We start from the raw sequence: 22589 nt of genomic DNA, 5'->3' as shown, positions 1-22589 counted from the left end.
CGAGACAGCTCCAGCTCTGCCCTGATCCCAGCCTGGCTGAGCAGCCCAGCTGCTTTGCTTTTCCTTTTTTCCTTTTTTTTTTTTTTATTTTTTTTTGTTGTTGTTGTTGTTGTTCCCGTAGCATTTCTGGTTTCTTTTTTTCTTATTTATTCACGTATCTTGGGGGAATCTCCCTTGGTGTCTGTGTTGTATCTGGCGGGTAAGTTTTACCCTTCAAGATGCTTGATGGTGGAAAGGTTGCAGCTGCCCCTGGGGTAGAGACTAGGGACCCCCAATAAGCGCCCGAGAATTGTGCTGCCTTTGCTGTCCGTGCTCCCATGTCCCCTCCAACGCAGACTGTCACCCACAAAAGCCTCATGCTGGCTAGATGAGGTCCCCTCGCTCTGGTAACTGGTTACAGTGACAGGGTTCTTGCAGTGCTACCCAAACCAGGTGGCAGTCCTGTATCACAAAAGGCACCAGTGTGTGGGTGACAGCACCACGTTCTGCTGCCGTGGCTGGAGCCGGTCAGACCCTCAGCGCCCTGACCCTGAGTTTGGCAGTGGGGCTGAGCAGCACAGGAGGAGAGAGCTCAGCCAGCAGCACCAGGGGAATCGCCAGCAGGACCGGAGGCACCACGCTGCTCAGCGTCTCCCGCCTGCATTACACCCACACCACAGCTCACCCACCTTTTGCCTCCGGTCGGTTTCCCCAGGGCAAAGATCCGTCAGCTCCTGGGAGCTGGCAGAGCTGCACGTGCCGCATGGGGCGGGGCTGGCCTGGCCGTGGCTCACCGGGGCAGTGCCCGTGCTGGTGGCAGCCTCTCCGCTGGGGCCAGCGCTGTGTCTCAGCCCTGGCACAAAGCCATCGCTCGCCGGGCTCCCTACGCTTTGGTGAGACCCCAGTTAACTATCCTCCTGCCAGCAGGAGCACCTCCTGCCAAGGGCTTGCTGGCCTTCGATGTTTCCCACGAGCTTGGCGAAGGGATGCGTTGAAGGAGGCATCTCTCTGCCTGGGCACAGCTCCCCCTCGGTGAGCGATGCACCCTCCCGGGCTGCTGGAGCAGTGGGCGAGCCTGCTGACAGCTCCTCCGCTTGCTGGGCAGGAGACGGCGTTCCTCAGAGCCACTGTGCCGCTGGGGATCTCTTGAGCAACTCGGTGACCTGGCAGCTCTGTGCTTCCTCCTGGGGTTTGGGTTTCCCTTCCCATCCTTTGCAGCTGCTTCCGACAGCGCAGCTGGGCTTGGGGTCCTGCTCAGCGGCAGAGTCAGCCCCCGCCGTGCTACAGGGTGCTTCTGCACGGCCATCGACGGCGATTCCTCACCCTTCCCTTGTCAAATCCTGTGGCCTTGGCCAGGCACGCGGCTGGCCTCTGTGCCTGTCCTGCTGATGCATGGGGTGGCCATGGCATCAAGCAGGGTGACAGGCAGCTGTCAGGCACTGCCAGCCCCTCTGCCCTGTCCCACCCCATGATGAACATCTGTGCGTTGAAGCTCCCAACTAGCCCGGCCCCACTGGGCTAAATTTGAAGTTCCTGTCTTTCTGGGAAGCTGAGCAGCAGACAAATATTTTCTCAACCCCCTGAGTCCCTTGAGGAGCTGGGCCTCGCTGCTCCAGGCATGTGGGGCACGGCAGCCCAGCGGTGAGGGAGGTCAGAGCTGGCACCCATACTAACCCTCTCCCTCTTGCTCCCACAGGTTCATGCAGCATCCGAAGAACTTCGGCCTGATCGCCTCATTTCTGGACAGGAAGGTAAGCCTCGCTGCCTGGCGTTAACCTGCCTCGCACCCTCTCGTTTCATCTCCCTTCGGTGCTGAAGCAGCCAGGGGATGCTGGGCACCTGCAGGCGGGGGGGTGGTTCAGAGCCCTAGGGATGGTCCAGACGCCTCCCGGCTCCCTGCAGAGACAGGGACTGAGTCAGCTGCGGAGAGCCAGGGAGCGCAGAGCCGCAGGATGTGCAAACGCATCCAGCCTGGCGCAGAGGCGTTGCAGCCCACCCCATGGTCTGCCTGGGGGAGCTGCTTCCCAGCATCTCCCGCGCTCCCACAGGCATTCTGCACCAGCCAGGCTGTCGCACGGGGGGTGGGTGGGTGCCCGGCTGCCCAGCACAAAGCAGAGGGGTCCCTTCTTTGCTCAAGGAGGGCGATCCTGAGGGTGGCCCGAGTCCCAGTTCATCCAGCAGTTCAGGTTCGTGTCATGTAAACGCACACAGCTCCCCTCAGTGTTTGGGAATAGTTTGCTTGCAGGAGGGCCTGACCTTTCCCAAGCCTCTGTTGTGCTTCCTGGACTTTGCCTTTTTGGTGTTATTTGGGCTGATGGAAGAAAGGTTTGGAACAGAGATCTGAAGGAAGAGTGAGCCTCTAGTCCCATTCTGAGCAAGGCCAGGTACCTTCTGTGGGACAGGCCACCCGGGCAGATCCTGGACAGACCCAACCTGGAAAGGCAGCAATGGTCCACAGGCTCTCTTGAGCAGAAAACATGTGAGAGCTGCTGCTTCTCTGGTCCCTGCAGTTAGTTGCATCCTCTGCCTGTCTCGTGCTGTGTTTCATCCACACAGCATCCACTCGCTCTGGGGGAACCATTCTGTTTTCAGGGGGGCAGCCTGCAGCAGCCTAAATTATTCTGGGATTCTGCATCACTCGGGTTGGGGCTGTAACTTCCAGGACCTTGACTTCCCTGTCCAAAGCAGCCAGCAAGCAAAGGCCAGCGGCAACCTCATGCTGCTGCTGTTGTCGTAAGATACCAGGCTCTTTGCAGCCTTTCCCACTTGTTAAAGCCGAAAGCGGTGCGACTTGGATGATGCTCACAATCCAGTCTGTGTTCCAAGCTGTAAAATGTCTTCTAATTTTATTTGTACTCATTTGTAAATCAGGCTGTAATTATGATACAGAACACATCCATTATCCTGTTGGAGAGAGATGCAAAGTATGGCTCAATGTAATGAATTAATAGATTTTTAAATTGCATTATAAAAAAATAGTGATCTTAGCCCTTGGAACAGATGACTGTAAGTTTTTGTGTTCGCGTGAGTGTGTGTAATCAGGGCTAGATTAGAAAGAGATCCAATTAACACTTTAAAGTTGCAATCTGTTTTTGCAAATGGTTCCACTCTGCACACAGGGATGTAGGGAGAGCCCAGCCCCCGTGCTGCACCGCTGTGAGCATGCAGCGGCACCCCGCTCCTGGGCGCTCTCAGGCATGATGGGTCTGTGGGATTATGTCTGTTCATGCAACCACCTGTCCTGTATGTGAAGGTGTAGCCCCAGACCAGTTTTCAGGTGGCCACCCAGTTCAGCCAAGGACTTTTCCCAGCGTGGCACGCTCTGTGCTGTTCAGGAGCAGACTGTGTCCCAGCCACGGCTCCCTGTTTTCCTACCGTGTCTGATCTGGGATGGTGCTTGTGGAGCTGACTGCTGGAGTTGGAGCTGGGATGGCAGCTCCTGAGCACTGGGATCCCTGTCCACGAGAAAGTCACGTGCACTCAAGCCAGCAAGCTTAACAGCTGGAAATAAAACTAGCCGACAGCCGTGTGGCAGGTTGTGCCTTGCGTCACCGCAACAGAGGGTGGCAGGCGGCTCTCCTTCCTCTGCCTTTAGTTGCCACAGTCATCTGGGGTCAGCCCTTCCCCTGCTTTGCTGCCAGCGTGGGGTGCTCTCTTCTCTGCACCCCCATCTCCATCGACGCACCTGCGGGCTGGCCCAGATTTGTCCCTTGGAGGAGCTGAGCCTTTTGACTGGGACAATACGCATTGTCCCCCTCTTCCAGATCCACTTCCAGGCTTTGGGAGGGAGGTGCGGGGAAGCCAGTTTGGGCTGTGGATCTTCAGAAGCAGCAGGAGACCTGGTGGTGGCAGGGCCTGAACGGCTCCTGGGAGCCTGTGCGTCAGCGGTGCAAGGGACTGGCACCTCCCATTCCCTGACTTGCCTGTGTCGTTGCAGACAGTGGCAGACTGTGTCCTGTACTACTACCTGACCAAGAAGAATGAGAATTACAAGAACCTTGTAAGAAGGAATTACCGGCGGCGTGGGAAGAGCCAGGTAAGAGCTGGAGGCGCACCTGGAAGTGTCGTCCCTCGGGCTGAGCAAGGAGCTGTAGTGCTTGCAGTGCTTTGCGCTCGCAGCTTCCCGGCAGCACTTTCCCTGAGCACCCCAAATGCTTCTTCCCCCTCCCCACCCCCACCCTCCTCAGATGGAGATCTTGCTTGCAGACTGTGATGGGGCTGTGGTTTTGCGCTGTGTAGCTTTTCAGAACATGCTGTTTTCTGGCAGCTGATATTTGTCCGCCCCTGTGCCAAGGTCACGGTAGCTTTAAAAAAATCAAACAACAAACCTAAGATGCTCAACAAAGGGGATGGAGTGAGTCCAGAAAACCTGGTCCGCCCGTCAGGAGTAGCGCAGGGTTGCCCATGCAGCCTGTGGCTCGGTGCAAGAGCTGAGTGGGGCCTGTTTCTCTCTTCCCTCTCCTGGGAAGCTGGGTGAGGGTGCTCCTGCCTTGCAGAGCCTGTCCAAGGCTGTTCCTGCGGGCGCAGGCACGGGAGGAGACCGGCTTGGGTGGGAGCGACTTCTGGTGACCACCTGAGAAGAGGCATATAAACCTGTCTGAAGTGCTGCAGGGTGTCTGGGGTCCCCGCCGGAGCTGGCAGATTTGGCACTGAAGCTAGAGGAGACCCTTAAGCCTTTGGTTAAGGGCCAGGCAGGTACCTAGGGCACCGTGGGGTGGCTGAGGTAGGTGACTGAATCAACCCTCGCCGTTACCGTGGCCAAGATGCAAATCTGGACGTGGCCATGGTGGTGGTGCTGCTGATACCGTGATACCTGGGTACCCAGATAAGCACTAAACTTGTGGGCAGGTACCAAAGGTCCTGCTGGTGGATCCCCAGGTCCACAAAGTGAACAATTATCCATGTCATGAGGAGAGTGAGGTGACCGCAAAGGGAGTATCTCTCCAGATAACGTGGGGATAGGGATGGAAAAACTGGCCTGGCCCGTGGCACCGCTGACATCAGCAGCTCCTCACGCTGCATGGCCATAAAAAGCAGCGCTCGGGTCTGGATCCTGATGGAGAGACAGATAGGTAGCCTCGCTCCAATTTGATTTCTGCAGCATTAAGACATCAGAATAGCTAGCACATGACGAATGTCATGGATGGGGCCCAATTTTCCCTTCTTTTTTTTCAGAGACATTAGAGATGGATAAAGCCCTATTAGATTATCCAGTCCCTCTCCCAGCAAACACAGGGTGGTTCCCTCCAGTACATTTTTATAGTGTTTACCATGGTCTGTTTTGTTAGATCACAGCAACTAGAACATGAGGCCACATTTGTTTCTTGTTAGCGGTGGAGACATTTAGCACGGCTCATTCTGGTTTCAATGTTAAGTTGAGCAAGTGTGGAGGGAGAGAGGCAATCTAACGCTTGGCACCTACCTTCCTGCCCCAGCAGCCACAGACCTGCCCATCCTGCACCCAGCAGGTACTATTTGTGGTTTGGTTTTTAAAAGTCTCCAAAGCATTGCTAGCTGCAGAATTTCCCACCACGTTTTCCTTTGCTTATGAGTCTGGTCCAGCTTGGGCAGTGGAGGTTGTGTGCTGCTGTTTGGAGCCTTGTTCAGTTCCAGCCTTTGGAAGCAGGGACTTGCTGCGCTGACCAGAGTAAAAGGCAGGACTGTTTTTGCAAGTAGGAGCTGGTAATATTTATAAATCATTAAGAGGGAGGCTGCCAGACACGGAAGGGCACGGATTGCATCTCCACTGGGGCAGATGTCGACCAGAACATGGATTTTGAAAGAAGAGCCAGATCCGGGAGTCTGGGGGGAAGGGGAAGCAGTGGATATTTCCCATTACTGTTGGATGCTCAGGTGGAAGGTGGGATGTTCAGACAAGCTTCAAGAGCCAAGGGGTGGCTGCACAAATAGCGGTAGGAGAGAGGTGCAGAACAAGAGTTGCTGCATATGATCCAGCCTGAAAGAGCTCTCCCCCAGAGGTCTCAGGGGGTCTTGAGACGCACGCTTTGTGCTGGGGTATACCTCCAGTATTTCTGTATGTCGCTTGCATCCATGTCCTGTGAGGCTGCGTGCAGAGGAGCGCTGGAAGAACTGGTGTGCAGGCTTGGGAAGGATGTGCTGCTGCGGAGGGAGGCAGTGCTGGGGAGAGAGTTGGTTTAGGGTGGCATTTTAAGGTAATGAAGGGAGGAACGCGTCGTTAAAATCCTGCCAGAAGCTGGCGGGAGAGGTGAAGCATCTCCCTTGCACCCCTTCACGGAGCCGGGGTCTCCCCTGAGCATGGTGCCGATGGGACCGCTTCCACGGGCCAGGCTGGGTCAGCACAGGCTGCACAGACAAGCACGGGACAGGTCCGGTACTGGCTGGGATTTTTGCTTGGTGAGTCTCTTTTCGGAAGCTGCTCAAATTCTGCCTCTGCATGCAGGTGTGCTCCTTTGGGAGGAACTGGTCTGGGAGGCTCAGCCGTGGCGCTCTGCCGCTCTGCTTGTTCTCAGGGGGTCCTGGGTTGTTTTTAACCCCGTGCAGGTCCCTCAACCTGTTGCCCATGTGCCCTCGCAAAGAGTCGGAGCTGTGGCTGGGGACGGGCGGTGCTGGGCTGCCCCTGTGCTGGGGGCTCTGCCTCACTTACCCAGTCTCAGCCACCAGTGGTGGTGATGGGGTGAAGGGTGGGAGACATGGTGGGACAGTGCAGGGACGGGCGTCATGCAGGGGAGAGACGGGGCTGCGCACACACTGGGAGACGTGGCGCCGCGTTCCCAGCACTGCCCATGCTCTGAGCACGGATTTTCCTGCTGGTAAGGGTTCAAGCAGTTAAAAAGCCAAAAGTGAGATTTAATTGATGGAGAGGAGAGGTCGCCTTTTGTGTCGGATGAGAGGAGCGAATGAGGTCTGATACAAACAGCATTTCAAGTGGCCCTATGCTGTTTTCTCGCTCTTTTTCTCACGGAGGGGTTGGTGGTCTTATTTGCTCTTGGAGGCTGCAGGGAGCTTGAGAGTAAAGTGGAGATAATTACACGTAGAAATAAAGCTGCTCTGGTGTCAAGATTATCATTGTGGCCTACTTATTAAAAGTCCATTAAAAAATAAGAATCCCACTGCTCCCTGGCTGATGGTCCCCTGGCAAAGGATATTCCTCATAAAGCTGCTACTTATTGCTAAAAATCTCCTGCCAAGACTGGGGACTCCACATGATTCTGCTTCCAGTTGGTCAGAAAATCAAGCAGCCGCCTGCTCCAAGGCAGGGCGCACGGTCCCGGCACACCGCCTTCATCAGTGCTGATGAATGAAAGGCGTACGCATCTGATGGATCATTATGCATAATACTGAGGCTCCTGAGATGAAGGTCCTTGCTAAAATAATCCTCTGTGTTCAGGTTTGGAAAATGCCATTTAACCCTGCAAGGGGGAGGGGGGAATCAATGGGAAGAGGAATAACTTTCAAGTGTGTCATTTCTCGCTGGAGAAAAAATTAAAAAAAAAGTTTGTGTCGTGGTAAAACAATCTGATCCAATATTCAGTGTACAGTAATAAGCATTAATTTGCATGAGCTTGTAATGAAAGGCCCTTGCACGGATGTGTCGCTGGGGGGGCTGTTGCAGTTGCTCTTCAGGGTATTTCAAAGAGCATCTCTCTGTGAACATCCCTAGTTCTGTAGCAGGGAGCACCAAAAATGAAGCTAGGCAATTAGCGCCATGTGCAAGCTGTTCAGCCAGGCTGTGGTAGCGCAAGTGTTGGGCTGAAGCGGTGCTGGAAGAGAAGTGATGCTATTTCAACATAATTATTCTGTGTGGAGTGCGGGGTTTTTATTCCAGAATAGGTTTGCTTTGATTTTGGAGTAGTGTTACCCACATGGCAGTGGAGCGGCCACGGTATGCCAGTTACAATTCCTGCGGTGGTGCCGGTAGATTCCTGGGGAGAAGCCGTGGGGCTCCCACGCGGTGCAGGGATGGGAAGGCGGGTGGCCATCCCAGCAGGCAAAGCTGCCGATGCTCTCGATGCTCTCGCTGGCCGTGGCGATGGGCAGCCAGAGGAGCCGCCTGCCCGCCGTGGGGATGACTCAGAGGTGGATGAAGTCATACGCCGCGGTGGATGGACGCAGCCCACAGGACGTGCCGTCATGCCGGTCCCCCTCGGCGCTGCTGTCAGACAGCACTCGAGTATTCCCCAGCGCAAAGGCCCCGTGGGGTGGTGCTGATGCTTGTGAGGACTCGCTTGGTGGCACCTGGGGGGATCGGAGCTGCCTGGACCCCCCCTTCCTCCTCTGGAGAGCGGTGCCAGGGCTGTGGAGGCAGGGCGGGGGCTGCGGCGTGACCTGGCCAGGCAGCCGGTGCGATCCCCTGCCAGGGCCGACAGCCTTTCCCAGGCCCACCCTCTTCCCTTGCCCCCTGCCAAAACCCAAATCGAATTATTCGTCCCGCCAGCTGTCCCGCCCTCCCCAAACACAAACCATTCCCCTCGCCGGCACGGATAAACAGCCCCAGCCTGGATTTTTATAAACAAGCCCGTGACTTTTCTCACAGAAGCACCATTGCAGTCGGCGGGGGCTGTGGGGGCTTGGGCTGCCGGACAGCCGCTGCCTGCCCCCGGCCCCACAGCTCCTTGCAGCCCGTCCCGGCCACCCCGCAGCCTCGCCGTGCTGTCACCTCTCCCCCCGCTGCCAGAATCGGGTCTGGAGCTCAGCAAACTGCTTCTTCCATGGCAAACTGCGCCTGTGCCCCCGCTCCGCTAACCACAGGGGCTAACAAGATGAATGATACTTCTTTCTGGGAAGCATTCAATTTTCATCAATCTGGGGAGTGGCTTCTTGTTAGCGACAAAGGATTTGACAATTTCTCTTTCAGATGTGCGGAGATACTTGTCATATCCTGGTTTAATAATGCAGCACATCATACGGAAACAGCCCTGGATGTGGGCAGTGAACTTGGCTGCCACAAATACCAATAAATTATTCTGTAAGCATTTAAGCCTGTGCTGACTGGAGCACTGTATTTTAAAGAGGACTGAAATTATCTGCGGAGCAGGCAGGGGCAGTCCGTAAGGGAGCAGTTTGCCTGGCTGAATGATGCCTGGGATGTCGGTGCTGGGGCATGGGCTCATCGTCTGCTGATGGGATGTTGGTGCGAGCCCTGCTCGCTGTCCTGTCCCTCAGCTCTGCCCCATCCTGCCGTCGCATATGGGCTGGGCCGGGACAGCTGGGACACAAAATGATGGAACTTGGCTCATTTTCTGGCCAGGTCTGCAGTGTGACAGCACTGCTGGTGGCTGGAGTAACCTGCCCGGCCAGGCTGAGGCCACAAGACCCATAGAAGTTGTCAAACTTGGCCAGACCCCATGGTCCTGGTCCTGCTTGAGTGCAGCCTCATGGGGAGAAAAGACTTGCAGAGCGTTTATCCCTTGGGTGCTCATGTATGTGCAGTTCGGTACAGGCTCTCACTCTAAATCTATCTCCTTGTAGCCAAAAACAATCCAGACAAAAGCAGCTAACCCCCAGAATCCTCCAAAGTGGTCCAAAACCATCTTCATGGAAAGCAGCAGGCTTCCCGTGAGCATGGAGGGTGTTTGGAGGCAGCAGGTCCTGCTCAGCAGCTGATGGAATACAACCTGCAAAGAAACCAGTTCCTATCAGGGAAAGTGGTTGTTTCTGGGAAAACACCCATCTCTCATGCTTTTCCTACAGCTCAGCGTAGCTTGGGCCCTTCCCAGTTCACAGGGCAGCCTGACAGCAGTGCTGGGGACATCACGGGTGAAGGCTGGGGGTCTGCAGCCTGTCCCGTACTTTGCTGCATGCTCTCTACCAGGCCCTGCATTCGTCTCCATGCCTTGAAATGGGAACATCTCCTGCCCTCACCGGGATGCTTTGATTGCCCAGTACCAAATATGTGGACGGGGCTGGTAAGGGGCTGTCACCCAGTGGCCGGTGCTGTGCTGTCACAGGTGAGGTTGAGCATTGGGGTGCCGGCGCAGAGGAGGTGGGTTAGGTGTGAGAGCCTGTGGCGTTCCAGCTATCAGTCCTGCAACCCTCCATTAGTGCCTGCTCTTTCAGGCTAGGAGGCTCCCCCAGGCTGTCCCGGTAAGGTGCATCATGCCCGTTCCCCCATATCGAGGGTGTTGCGGCTTTCCCGCAGCCCTGCCACCCTTCCAGGCAGGGCAGTTGGGCAAACACAATGGAAACTTGCATTCCTGAAATCCCAGTTGCAGTTTTGGGGGTGATTAAACGGGAACGATGTGGCCATATTTGGGAAAAGAATCGAAGGATGCAGTGCTGCAGGAGGATGGCTGCTCGGTCCCTGGGTCCCAGCACGGCCTCACAGGCTGCTGGCAGCACAAGGGACAGCAGGGAGAGCTGCGGGCTTGGAGCGGGACGGCCACCGACAGGCAGGGATGTGCAGCTCCTTCCCTCCAGGGTAGTGCTGGCATGGGCTGCTGATGGACCACTTGGTGACGGACCCTTGGGCCACCACAGCCAGGCTCTTCCGTGCAGCTTGACCGCGTCTGTGGTTAGCCATAATAAAACAGTCACTTAAAAGTGACGTGGAACCCCCCCATCCGCTTGGTCCCAGAGTTCAGGCTCGTGTTTCTCCAGCAGCAGGTTGATGTGTCCTCCTGGCGAGTGCTCCACCGCACCTGTACCCACGTGAGTACTGCTCAGGATGGGGGTTTGGGATCCAGGTCCCAACTGGGGGACCTGCAGCAGCTTTGCAGCAGGACGGGAAGTGGTAGAAGCAGTTGGATTTTAGGATGAGTTATCTGTTGTGATCCAGGTTTGACTGGGAATAGACAGGAAATAGGTCACATCGTTGCTAAGTTGCTTTTAAAAAGCAACTAACGCAAGTACAGCTGCAAATCCTGGAGAAAGCTGTTTCTGCGAAGATACAGGGCTTGCTTTGCCCTCAGCGCATCTGTGGTGTGCACGGATGCTGCTCTGCATCCCATGAGCTGCCGACCCGACACCTTCCTTTGTTGGCAGGGCTTGGGGGCGTCGGCATGTGGCCAGGGGGCTGTGAGCAGGGGGGAGTGGGGTAAAGCAAACCACAAGGAAGAGAAAACACATGTTCCCTGCCTGGGACAGAGTGGGGACTCATCTCCACCGCTTCCAAATGTTACGCTCTCTTCCCCTCGGGTCATTTTCCCTTCACGAGCAATCAAATCACTTTTTTAAAAACTCAGCAGCAACCCAGAAAAGAAACATTTCCTCTTATGGAAAAGCCCTCAGTGATTTAAGCAGGGATCCGAGCAAGCAGGGTCCTGTAAAAACCACTTCTGTGCTTTGCTGAGATGGAGTGAGTGGTGGGAAGGCACCAGCGCCAGCTGGGCTGGGCTGAGCTGCACAGGGGCCACTGCCAGGAAGAGCCCTGTGCCCAGCAGGCTCCCGAGATGTGCCCACGCTGCGGTGGGTGCACTGGCCATGGCTGTGCTGTGGCCTGGCGAGTGGTGCTGCAGCATCTGGCACCTGCGGTCCCGCAGCCAGCCCCTCTCCTTGTCCCCCACATGCTGCTTGTCCCCTGGACCAGCAGCCTGGGAGGTGGCACGGGGCTTTCCTGTGGCACGGCAGAGCAGCCCAGCTGTTGGCTGCCAGCACTTTGCTGCCGGCACTGGCTGTGTTTTGTGGCCTGTGGTGCCGGAGAGCTGGCGAGTGTGCATGGGGCCTGTTCTGTGCCTCCTGGGATGCTGGGCATGGCCCTGGTGCTGTCAGTCTCTGCCATGTCATGATTGCTGTCTTGCAGAGTTTGTTGTTTCCCGGTGGAGGAGCAGCACAGCTCCGGGCCATCGTGGTCGGAGCTGAACCAAGCAAGCCCCATGCTCCCTATCATTGTTATCAAATCTGAGCCCAGCCCTTTGATTTTTCGACTTGCTTCTGCAGCCAACAGCATCAAGCCCAGCCCCGGGATGCGAGCAATCAAAGCTAAGTCGCCGGCAGACATTCCTCTTCCTCTCCTTGTTGTTTTGGCAGCGGCTTGTTTTGCTTTGTGGTTTCTCCCATGAGCAGAGGGTGCCATGCGCGGTCGTGAGAAGCCAGGCTGCGTGGCGGTGGGTGGCAGCAAGGGCTGAGGCGTTCCAGACCACTGGATCGGAGGCTCCAGGCCCTGGGAAGTCAGTTCTGTGATACAGATGTGTAATTTTAAGCCATCCTCCCCACGCTCTGTATCCAGCCTGCCTCCGAGGTATGGGGAGGGAGATGCGTGGAGCAGCATCTGTGGTGGCTGCTTTGCATCAGGGCTCAGCAGTGGGTGCCTCTACCGCTGCTGCAGCCTTGGCGAGCGGGGAAGGATGCTCTGTGGGAGACCGTGGGCAGTGGGGTAGCTAAAGAGGAGGCTGGTGCTGCGGGCACTTGGAAGCTGAGTCCCTGCCCTGGCTGTCGCTGGTGTGACCGGCCAGAGGGAGAGTTTGAAAGCAGGTGGAAGGATGGATGTGGGTGGTGGAGAGGGGCCAGGATGTTCCCAAGCCACAGCTGCATGGTGCCACCCTGCTCCTGGCAGATGCTCTGTGCAGCATCCCACAAGGCTGGGGAGCAGCGTGGGAGCCAGGTGCTGAGCCCGGCTGGTGGTGCTGCAAAAAGCGCAGTGCCAACTGCCCCGTGGTGCCGGTCCCGGCCCCCGCAGCATGCTTGGGCAATGCCAGCAGGCAGCCGTGCACACAGGGCCATGGCAGGCGTGCTGGGGCTCCTGGAGAAGCAGCAAAGCGAAGCCCAGGCGTTCCTGGCCAGCATAGCTTAGGTCTTTTGTCTTTAGCTTATCTCGAGCTGGTTTTAATTTGCAACTCCCTGATTGCGTGCAGTGACCTCGGCCTGAGCCTGCTCTGCAGCTGAGTGCCCCTGGAGAACATCATAAATGCCATTGATCTGAAGTCACCCACGGGGGAAGCGAAGAGCTGGCGCCCTGCACGCAGGAGAGGCGGCACAGCCGAGGGGGCGCTCCCGGCTGCCGGAGGGGACAGGGCTCATGCCGGCAGGGCGCAGCTCCGTCGAGGCAGCCTTTGGTGTGACGTGGTGGGGAGAGGGTTGGCAGGAGTCACTGCGCTGCCGCAGTGAGTTTGCAAAGCCGCCTTCGAGCAAAAACCCCGGAGCTGGCTGCCTGCGGTACCTCAGGATGGGCTTGAGCGGCAGCAAAGCGGTTGCCTCGCAGCTTGGCCGGGCACGAGTGGCTCCCTCTGCACGAAGGGGCAGGGGCTCGTGGTTTGCTCCTTCCTGATGTAAGGAGCAAACAGGAGCTGGTGGTCTCTGTGGTGTGTTTGTCTTCCGTAAGGGCCCAGGGCACCCGTGATGATGGCAGTAGAGGTGACGCACCTGCTGGCAGCCAAATGGCATCCCCCGTGCAGCCAATCTGGCCTGGAAACCTGGTGTGAGAGAGAGGGATGTCTCCTGGCGATGGGCTGGCACAGTGCCATTGCTGTGGGTCCCCACTGCCGTGCCCACCAGCAAGCAGCGTGGCCAGGGGTGGCGGGAGCTGGTGGCCCTGTGGCAGGAACAGGACTGCTGGGGCTGAGCTCAGCTAAACGTCACGGGGAGAATTGCTGGGAAATGGTGGCTGTGCCTGTCCCTGGCAGGAGCAGGGCTGGGGAACGGAGCCGTGCCCGATACGGTGGTGGTGTGGTGTGTGTTTGGAGGGTGCAGGGAGTGAGGAGGGGGCACAGGGGGAGGACGTGGGTGCCTCAGTGGCAACGTGCACGGTCCTGTGGCTATCGGGGGGATGCCCTGCGGACAGCGAGGGACCGGTGGCACAGCCTCCGGCACATCTTGCCGCGGAGGGGATGGCAGGAGTGGTCGTTTTCTGGCAGTTTGCAAGTTTGGAAAATAAATAACCCTGCGCTGTAGGTTAATTTGGCATCCTGGCGGATTAATCACGCTGGCTGCAGCCAGCACTGAGAGCCCCGGTGACGAGAGCTGTGGTTTATAGATGATGATTCATCGACTCGACTTCGAGCGACCACGTTATTCCAGCAGATTGCAAAATCATAAGAGGAATGTTGTGGTTAGTTTACGGCTTAACTATGCAAATCGTCAGGAAACCTTCAGAGCCCGAGAGCGGGAGGCGCAGCGCGCCGGGCCGGCGGGGCGCGGAGCAGGGGCCGCCCGCGGGCTGCGGGGCGCGGGGAGGTGAGTGCGGGGGGCTGCGGGGCGGGGGGCGGCTGGCGGGGGGTGGGGGTGGGGGGGTGGGAGCTGCCCCCCGGGGCAGGCAGTGTGCGGCGGAGGAAGTGAACGGAGTGGGAGGAGCCGCACCTGCCCGCGCCGGGCCCGGCTGCGGCGGGACGTGTGCTGAGCCGGGCCGTGCTCAGCGCGGCCGCCACCTGCCCGGCAGCGGGGGGGGGACCTCAGCGCCCCCCGAGTGGGCTTTGCCCCAGCGCCCCCGGAGCCGGGCTTTGGGGCGCCGGGGGGCGGGGACGGGGGGGGCTCCCTCCTCCTCCCCCTCCCCTCCCGGGGCACAGGGGGGCTGAGGCGGGGGTAGGCCGCCCCTCGCCGGGGGCTCGGAGCAGGGCGCATCCCGCGGGTGCTTTGTGTCCCGGGCCCGTTTTTTTGAAATAAACAGGATGTGTCGGCAGCGGGGCCGGGCGATGCTGGGGAGGAAGGGCGGGCCGGCAGGCACAGCCCCTGGCCTGGGCGGGGGGGGGGGGACGGGACGGGACAGGGGACAGCCCTGCTCTCTGCCACAGCCGTGGCCCCCGGGCACGGGCACGGCCCCCGGCCGCCTTGGGCGAGGTGGGGGAGCTCGGACCTGCTTTCCCCCTGGGAGCTGGGCAACCTCATCCCGGGTGGGGGGGTGGGGGGGGGGGGGCGGGGGGGGCGGGTGTAGGTATGCAGGCTGGAGTTCGCTGGGAGCCTGGCAGCATCCCTGGTGTGGGCGCGGGCTGACCCACCTGCCGGCCCACCTCTAACCAGGGCAGCCTGAATCACCGGGAGCATGGGCTGGTCACTGGGGAAGCATTTCCTGGCCTGTCAGGAATTGGGATGGCGTCCCGTCCCTTGAATCATCCAGAGCTGGGCCCGATCCAACGCTAAGAATAGCCTGCGGGGGCAGCTGGCTGCTGGGCGCGGGGCACTGGCCAGCGCGGGGGTCCTGGCTGTGCCCCCACGAGCTGAGCCTTGGGGCAGAGCACATAGCATGGATGGGCTGAGGCAGCTGCTGCGGTCAGTCCCTGATGGGTGTCCCACCTCCCTTTTCTGCGTGCCGTTTGTAGCTGAGCTCTGGCATGGCTGCATTTGGGACCCTTGGGTGCCTGTGCCCCCCCTCAACCCCCACAGCTCTGGGGCTTCAGCCAGCTCTGCAGCCTCCAGCCCAGCACGTACCCCCTCCCTGGGGTGTAAGGTGGCATTTGGGAGCTTGGCCGTCCCTGGAGGTGGCTCCTGGGGTGGCCAGGGGGTGGCCCACCGTGCACCCGCGCCGTAGCACGGAACATACGCTGTCACTGTGTGCTTGCCAGGGTTCCAAGCGGCATTTGGCTGGGAGTCTTCTGTGGATGAAGATGTGAGCACAGCCATGGGTGGAGCTGGGGACAGCGCTCCCCACTGTGCCCTCATGGTGACAATGCTGCCCAATTGAGGCATGTCATTTGGGTGAGGATGGGCTGGCAGGTGACAGCAATCCTGACACCCATGTCCTGTGCAGCTGTGCGCAGGGTGCTGCACCCACCTGGCTCTGGCTGCTGGCGTCGGGCACCCTCCGTGGCCCGAGCAGGGCAATCACTAGAGGGCATCCTTGGATCGAGATGCTCCTCTGCGGTGGGAGAAGCCCTACGGTGACATCCTGCTAGGCTGGGCTTGAAACCCCTGGGAGCAGAGTGGTGCACAGTGGCCCGCTGAAGCTAGGCCAGCAGGGTTTGCCCATCCTTTGCATGCCGGAGCTCGGCAGACACCGGTCTGGGGAAGAACCTGTGTTGCAGCATGAGCCACCACGGCTGCTCGCACTGCTCCCTGACCTTCCAGCCCAGCTTCTGCAGGCTGGCACGGAGAGCTTGGTAGCATTGCTGCGTCCCAGCCTGTTCCTCTGAGGAAGAGCTGCCATGGCTGCTCAGAGTGATAGCCCCTTCGTTCAAATGAGCGGGAAGATGAGATGATGCTGAAATTTCCCTTGGGAGCCCATAGCAGCCTGATGCTGGGGCAGGGACTTGGTGGTTGTGGCTAGATTTAGGGCTGGAGGAGAGCTGAGCTTATGCTCCGGGGAGCTGGGATCTCTAGGATGCAGGGTTTCCCCCATGCCTCAAAAGAAAACATTCACGAGGGTGGTAGAAATACTGTAAAACTCATCTGGGCTCCCCTCCCTTGCCAAAGCGCTGGGTGAAGGGAATGTGGGTGGGTGCGGGGTTGGGCAGAGCCTGCCCTGCTCACGGCCTGGCCCTCAGAGGTCACAGCCCTGATCTTGTGGGTGTTTGTCTGGGATGAACCCACCCTCGGGGCTCACCACGGTGTGACTCAGGGAGTCACAGAGTTCAGGGCAGTGTTGGGGAAGCGTACGTGATGGATGCTCCTTGCTCCTCTGTGGCCAGCGCAGGCAGCCTCCCGGTCCCGCAGAGCTGCTGGCTGCCCCCTCCTTCTCCTGGGATTTGGGGGCTGGCGAGGGCAGTGCCTGGCACGCTGGGCCAGGTGCTGCAGGAGACAGCCTGTTCCCTAAGCTTAGAGATTTATGGACTTTGGAAAATCTTAAGCGACCGAGTGCTCATCCCAACTGTTTCCCGGCTTCCCTTCCCTGGATCCTCCCAGCCTTGCATCCCACGGAGCCGTTCCTGGGGGTGGGACGGGGGTGTGAGCTCCAGGTGTGTTCTGCACGTGTGCCGGCACGGAGGTGCCGCAGGGGCTGGCCAAGCCTGCCATGCATGTGCTGCCAAGGGGGTCCTGGTGGCACAGCTGCCTCCCCCCTGTACAAGGAAGAACCAAAAGTCGGTGGGGTTTCGGTGATGGCAGTGCCTGTGTTTCAAGGACTTGTGTTGAACTGGGGCCCAAAAGAATCAGCAGCTTTCTCATTAAACTGCTCCAAAGCTTCTTTTGACAGCTCCATAGTCATTTAGCACCAGCCCGTGGGGGCAGAGGGTTTATCTGGCAACCAGTGCCACTGCTGCAGGGATGCTTATGTCCGAGGTGGCCTCCCAGTTCCTGCAGGTGGGGGACAGGCCAGCCCTGCTGGCTCAAGGGATGCGGGGACACCTCATCTGCACTTGTCGAATGGCTGCGTGCCAGGAGATCAGACCACCTGGGATCCTGCTTTCTGCTGATAAATCCACTTTAAGGCAATTTCCCATCACTGAACCCTTTCCTGAGGGGTGGTGGAAGCCCTGTAGCTTGGGCAAGGGCCGGGGGAGCCTGGATGGGTTTCCTGGAGCAAGCAGCCTTGTATTAGCTGGGAGCAAGATGGTTTAATAAATCATTTCCGTCTCTAATTTTTACTTCTCTATGAAATGCCTCTCGTATGCCGGTTGCCAGAGGGAAGGGAGGTCAGGGGAACCAGGCCTCCCCAGCATCCTCCTTCCTGCAGCTGTTGAAACAAGATCCAGAACTATTATTATCACTGTGTCCCTCCCTCGGGTACCGCAGCGCCTTCAGTCCGAGCGACAGCAGCAGCGACATTGGGGCGGTTGGGTGCATGGCCTCCACCAAGTGAGCAGGGAGCCGGGCATCTTCCCTTCTCCCTGATACAGGGCCATAAAATGTCCCCGAGGGCCATGTCAGGTGCTTAGGAAAAAGATCACAGCTTTGGTATCACTGAGCCTCCGGGCATCTCTGGTGTCCCTTCATGCTCCAGCAAAATGCTTCCCACCAGCTGTAAATCGCAACCGATGTTGCTAAGCGGTCAGCTGCAGGGAACGGGGAGGGGGTTGTTCTCACCTCCCTGCCTTTCCCGGTGTCAGGTCCCTGCTTGCTGCCCGACCCCTGGGGAGCTGTTGGGGCTGTCCCACTGCCTGGGACAGGAGCCAGAGTGTGGCTGCCATGCATGATCCCAAGCTACCTCTGATCTCCCCGGAGAGCTCTCGGCCGCCGTGGTCTCTGTAAACGCCCTACCCGTGTCCTCTGCCTGCAGCGCCTTCTCCTCCTGGCTGCTCGCCCCCCCGGCATTGTGTCCACACGTTTGTTTAGGTTGGCCCAGGTGCTGCCTGCCATGTATCCGCCTCAGCACGGAGGGGTTGTTTTATTTTACGTCCCTTGTTTTGCAGCAGCAGCAGCAAATGCCCCGGAGCAGCCAAGAAGAGAAAGATGAAAAAGAGAAAGAAAAGGAGAAGGAGGGAGAAAAGGAGGAAGACAAGCAGGAAACTGAAAATGACAAAGAAGAACTGACAAAGTAAGGACAGCCCTCCCTGTCTGGCTTGCCTCCCTCTCCGGTGAGGGTTGGGGCTGTGGCGGTGGGATGCAGTGCTGGGACATGGTGTGATCCAGGGCTGCCTGACCCCGTGCAGGACCATGTGTGCCCACCTCACCTCTGCAGGGACAGAAGGGCAGAGCCTGTTCTCCTCTTCATCCCTCTCCCCTGCTGCTCCCAAACTGGGAAAACAACTCTGATAAGCTTTTTTTTTTTAATATATATAAACCAAATTAACCAGCGAAGCCCTTCTAATCCTCTGGTTTGTTTTGTTGCGAGAGCCTCTGCGAGTCAGAGGAGCAATCCAGGCGCAGCCAAGCACGGCGCTTCACCTTTAGCATTATTGATGTCAACGTGAGCACTCCCAGATGAAGGGCTGCGGCTAGCCCTGCCTCCCTTGTACCGAACGGGGAGCATCAGAGCCGTGGTGGGGAAAGGTTGGCACGCAGACCGCTAGCTATCTGTAATGGGCTTAATACTTGGTTTAAAAGAACATCTGGCATCATTATATCTAGGCTGCGAAGACATTTACCAGCAGGTCCCTTTCAGCAAGATAAATGAGGAGGAGGCAGGGATGAATTTGAATGGTCTGGTATTAAACCTGTCTCCGTCAGGTCTCTGCGTGCACTTGGTGGTGGAGCTGCAGCCAGCTGCAGAAAGAAAACCCCACTGCAAATCACCCCCACTGCCAATCCAGCCAGCAAAAGAGCCTGCGTGTGCAAAAAAAAAAATAAATAAATAAAAGCAGACCTGCCCCCCCAAAAGACTAACACACAAAAAAACCCCAACCAACCATCCCCAAACACGTGCAGAGAAATAATTGCTTAACCTAAAAATCAGACCAACCCAACAAAATTTTTTCTTCCCTCCCTGATTTTGCAGGGACAAGAACGATGACACATCTGGGGAAGACAACGATGAGAAAGAAACTGTCACCTCCAAAGGTCGGAAAACCGCCAACAGCCAGGGCAGGCGCAAGGGCCGCATCACCCGCTCCATGGCAAATGAAGCGAACAACGAGGAGGCGGCCACCCCGCAGCAGAGCGCAGAGCTGGGTGGGTAGCAGCGGGCATGGGGATGGGGGGGCCTTGGCAGGGCTTTTGGGGTGTCTGCTCTGCTGGGATGGGACATCACCCTGCTCTGCTCCCTGCTCACAGAGGAGTGTTTTCCTTCCTGAAATCCTCCTGTTTTGGGGGGCAGCAATGAGGTTTCTCCATCCCAAAAATTACCCAGAGCTGTTCACCCAGATAAAGCAGAGGTATTTGCAAGCCTGGGCTATCCTGGCCAAGTGTTAACGGGTTTTACAGCCTCATAGGGAAAGTATTGCAAAAGACGAAAAGGGAAGCCGTCGGTTTTAGCAGCACGTTGGCTGGGTTCGTGCAAGGCTCGTGTCCCTCCTGCACCCACAGGCATGTTTCCCTCTGCAGCAGCTCAGGCTTTGAGTACCCTCGACCTCTGCACGGGAGCCTGCTCTGCCCTCCTGGGCTCGCCTGGGTCCCTGCTGGTTCTCCTGCCCTCTCTCTTTTCAAATTTGCCTGCAGCCCGAGCAGCTGCAGCCTGGGGGGGGGGGGGTCTGTGACCCCCAGCCGTGGGACTTGGGCTGGTCCCTCTCCATCTCTGCAGCTGAAGGACGTGGTGAGGAGGCAGCAGGTTACAGCTGCTCAGGACCCTCCACCCTGGCTGCAGTTGCGCTGTGCACCCCAGGTTGCACTTGATTTGCCCAGCAAGCAGCATTTTTCGCACTGATCCCTGGTGCCCCAGCTCAGCTCCCCCACAGGCAGCTGGCCAGGGACAGGGGTCGGGATTTTGCAGCCCGTTCTCTGTCCTGCCTGCGCAGGGCTGCAGGGTTGCAGAGCGCAGCGGCAAGAGGCTGGGAGCAGCTTCAGAGTGAGGGGGGTGAGGCGAAGCGTGCTGCCCGTGACATGGCACCCAGGGACTGCGCCAGCCCTTGGGTGGCAGCCGGCCGGCACCATGCGAGGCTGCTGCACCTGGCTGGGGCAAAATGGGCATCCCTGGCCGCAGTGGCAGCCCCGTGTCGGGTGCATCTGCCTCTCACATCTGCAGTGTGGGTAGTGGCCACGCTCGAAAACTGCTCGGGTATTGACTTGAAGAAGCCAATGCATCAAGGAATTTGGCTGATTTTCCTATATTTTCTACTCTGCCAAATACAAAATTATTACCGTGGTACCTAAGGCAGGTAAAAATAAAAGCAGGGTGACTCCTCTTGGTTTTCTTGCTCTGCAATTTCTTGCCTGTTCTGTTCCATGTGCTATAAATCACCCGGAGGTGTTTTGCCTCCCTGTTCCTCTGCTGACAACTGGCTGAAGCCTTGATTGCGAGCACTCTGTTTTCGTATAGGCGATATAAATAGTTCCCAGCACAACGGAGCCCTGCTCTCCCTCTCAAACTTGTGAAGCAATGCTGCAAAGAAGCAGCAGATAATGCCAGTAACTTCGATGGGATTTTTTTTTTTTTCATCCCAGCATCTCAGAGTCCTTGATAAACTTCACTGTGAACACAGAGTAAAGACTTTAGACCATGTTAAATTGGGAAAAGGGAATGGATCGATTCCAGTGAAATATCTGAGCAATTGGTTTCGCTTTATGTCTCTACAACAGTGCTTTAATTTAGGTTGGCTAAGAAAGTTATTGCATTTTAAATACCAATTGAACATTAAAAAACAACACAAAACCGTATTGTGGTTTAACTGCAGCGTGCCGGAGCTCCCTGTAGGCATCTGTTTCATAACTGTGCAACCTCAGTAAATACTATTAATCAAACCAAACGGGCCGTTTCTTTGACATTTCTTTGCCATACAATAACAGCCATCCTCCAGCTGAGCGAAGGGCCTTGCACAGTGTATCGGGGACACTCGCTTTTACGTAAATGAGCGCGGTGGCCCCAGCACTGCCCGCAGCCAGGGGAAGCAGCGAGGTATCGGTTTCCCTCCCTCTTGGCCGACGGCTGGCGGGGGGGACTGCGTGGCTGGGGGAGGCCGTGACCTGCGCTGGCTTCCAGGAGGTGACACCTGCAGTTGTGCTCAGCCAGCTGTGAAGGAGATCCCTCTGCCTCATGCTGTGGGCATCGGAGCCCACATTGTCCCCCCATGGGGTCTCAGCTTCTTGTAGAGCTTCTTGGAAGATGCTTCCTTCTCTCCTCACCAGTATCCTTTATCTTGAACCTATCAGCCTGTTTTCCATTTTGAAAGGACACTGTCAAAACATCTCTCATCACTGTTGAAATAATGCTTTGCCTGTTGTTTAGAGTAATAACCCCTTGGCAGCCTGAGCCGGAAATCTGTTTCCTTACCGAGTTGTTTTTTGCCTCTGACTCACACCCTGGTTTGTTATTGTAGGGTTTGCTCTAGTGCCAGGCTGCCAGCAGGGCTGGCACATAGTGAAGGCTTTATGCAGGACCTCCGTGTCCCCAGCACCATGCCTGGGGTGGGGGAAAGGGGGAGCACCAGGTGCTGACACCCCTCTCTGCCTCTCCCAGCCGGAGCAGTGCATCCCCCTGTGATGGGTGCTGCTCCGGGCGAGCCCCTGGTACTGCTAGAAATGGCTCTGAGATGTCCAAGAGCCCAGTGACGGCACTGGGGGAGCCCACAGTCAGACAGGGCCAACTCCCTCGACAGATGCCGTCGGCCAAAGTCACTGCTGAGGTGACGTTGTTTCTCCGTCTCCGCCAAGGGTGACGGTCCCACCCTTGTCTGCCATCTCCAAAGCACACAGCCGCGGTCGGCTCCATCTTAGGTACCTGTTGGCGGGCCGGAGCGCATGGCACCGGATCGGCAGGAAATCTGCTGCCACCCTCAAGCCATCTGCCTTTACCTCCAGTCCCAGAGTGAGAGGTTTTGCATCACCGAGACGCACCCCAGGGCTGGGGGAGATGCTGTGCTTGGGTTAACTGTGGCATGGAAAACCCTTGAGAGCCCGCACCACGACTGCACTGCATTTTGTCGTGCCTCCGGGGAACGGGGCACGAGATGGGGTTTGGGGGTTTGGGTATCTCCTCCGGGCTCGCAGGGCTTGCTGTGTCCCATTCACGGTTGACTGTCTCCGTTCCTTCTTCCCAGCTTCTCTGGAGATGAATGAAAGCTCTCGCTGGACCGAAGAGGAGATGGAGACAGCTAAAAAAGGTAAGCCGCTCGTTTTCTTTCTCCTGTCGGCTCTGCTGGAGCTAACGCAGCAATCCGGGGTGGACCGTGTCTTGACTGCTGGAGTTAGCACAGGGTGATGTGCCCGGTGCTGCGGGGCCCGATTCTGCCCGTCCTGCTGCTAGTTTGTTCCCAGTGAGCCTTGAGGGCGGGGTTGGGAAGGCAGGTGGTAGCACAGGG

General features: G+C 57.7%; 1 protein-coding gene across 13 annotated transcripts in view; it reads left to right on the top strand.

Annotated features, from left to right (window-relative positions):
• Positions 1-22589, top strand: part of NCOR2 (nuclear receptor corepressor 2) — a 253677-nt gene that overhangs the window by 171382 nt on the left and 59706 nt on the right. For 12 of the 13 annotated variants that reach the window (XM_055710891.1, XM_055710843.1, XM_055710884.1 and 9 more), the window contains 5 exons: positions 1676-1730; positions 3917-4015; positions 18111-18235; positions 19136-19308; positions 22329-22391. In XM_055710891.1, the coding sequence (XP_055566866.1) occupies positions 1676-1730; positions 3917-4015; positions 18111-18235; positions 19136-19308; positions 22329-22391 (515 nt within the window). The remainder of the gene's footprint in view (positions 1-1675; positions 1731-3916; positions 4016-18110; positions 18236-19135; positions 19309-22328; positions 22392-22589) is intronic. The other variant, XM_055710819.1, reaches the window with a different exon arrangement.

The sequence above is a fragment of the Falco cherrug genome, chromosome 1, assembly GCF_023634085.1.
Source record: "Falco cherrug isolate bFalChe1 chromosome 1, bFalChe1.pri, whole genome shotgun sequence".
Taxonomy (NCBI): Eukaryota; Metazoa; Chordata; class Aves; order Falconiformes; family Falconidae; genus Falco; species Falco cherrug.
This window is presented reverse-complemented; position numbering and strand designations above follow the sequence as displayed.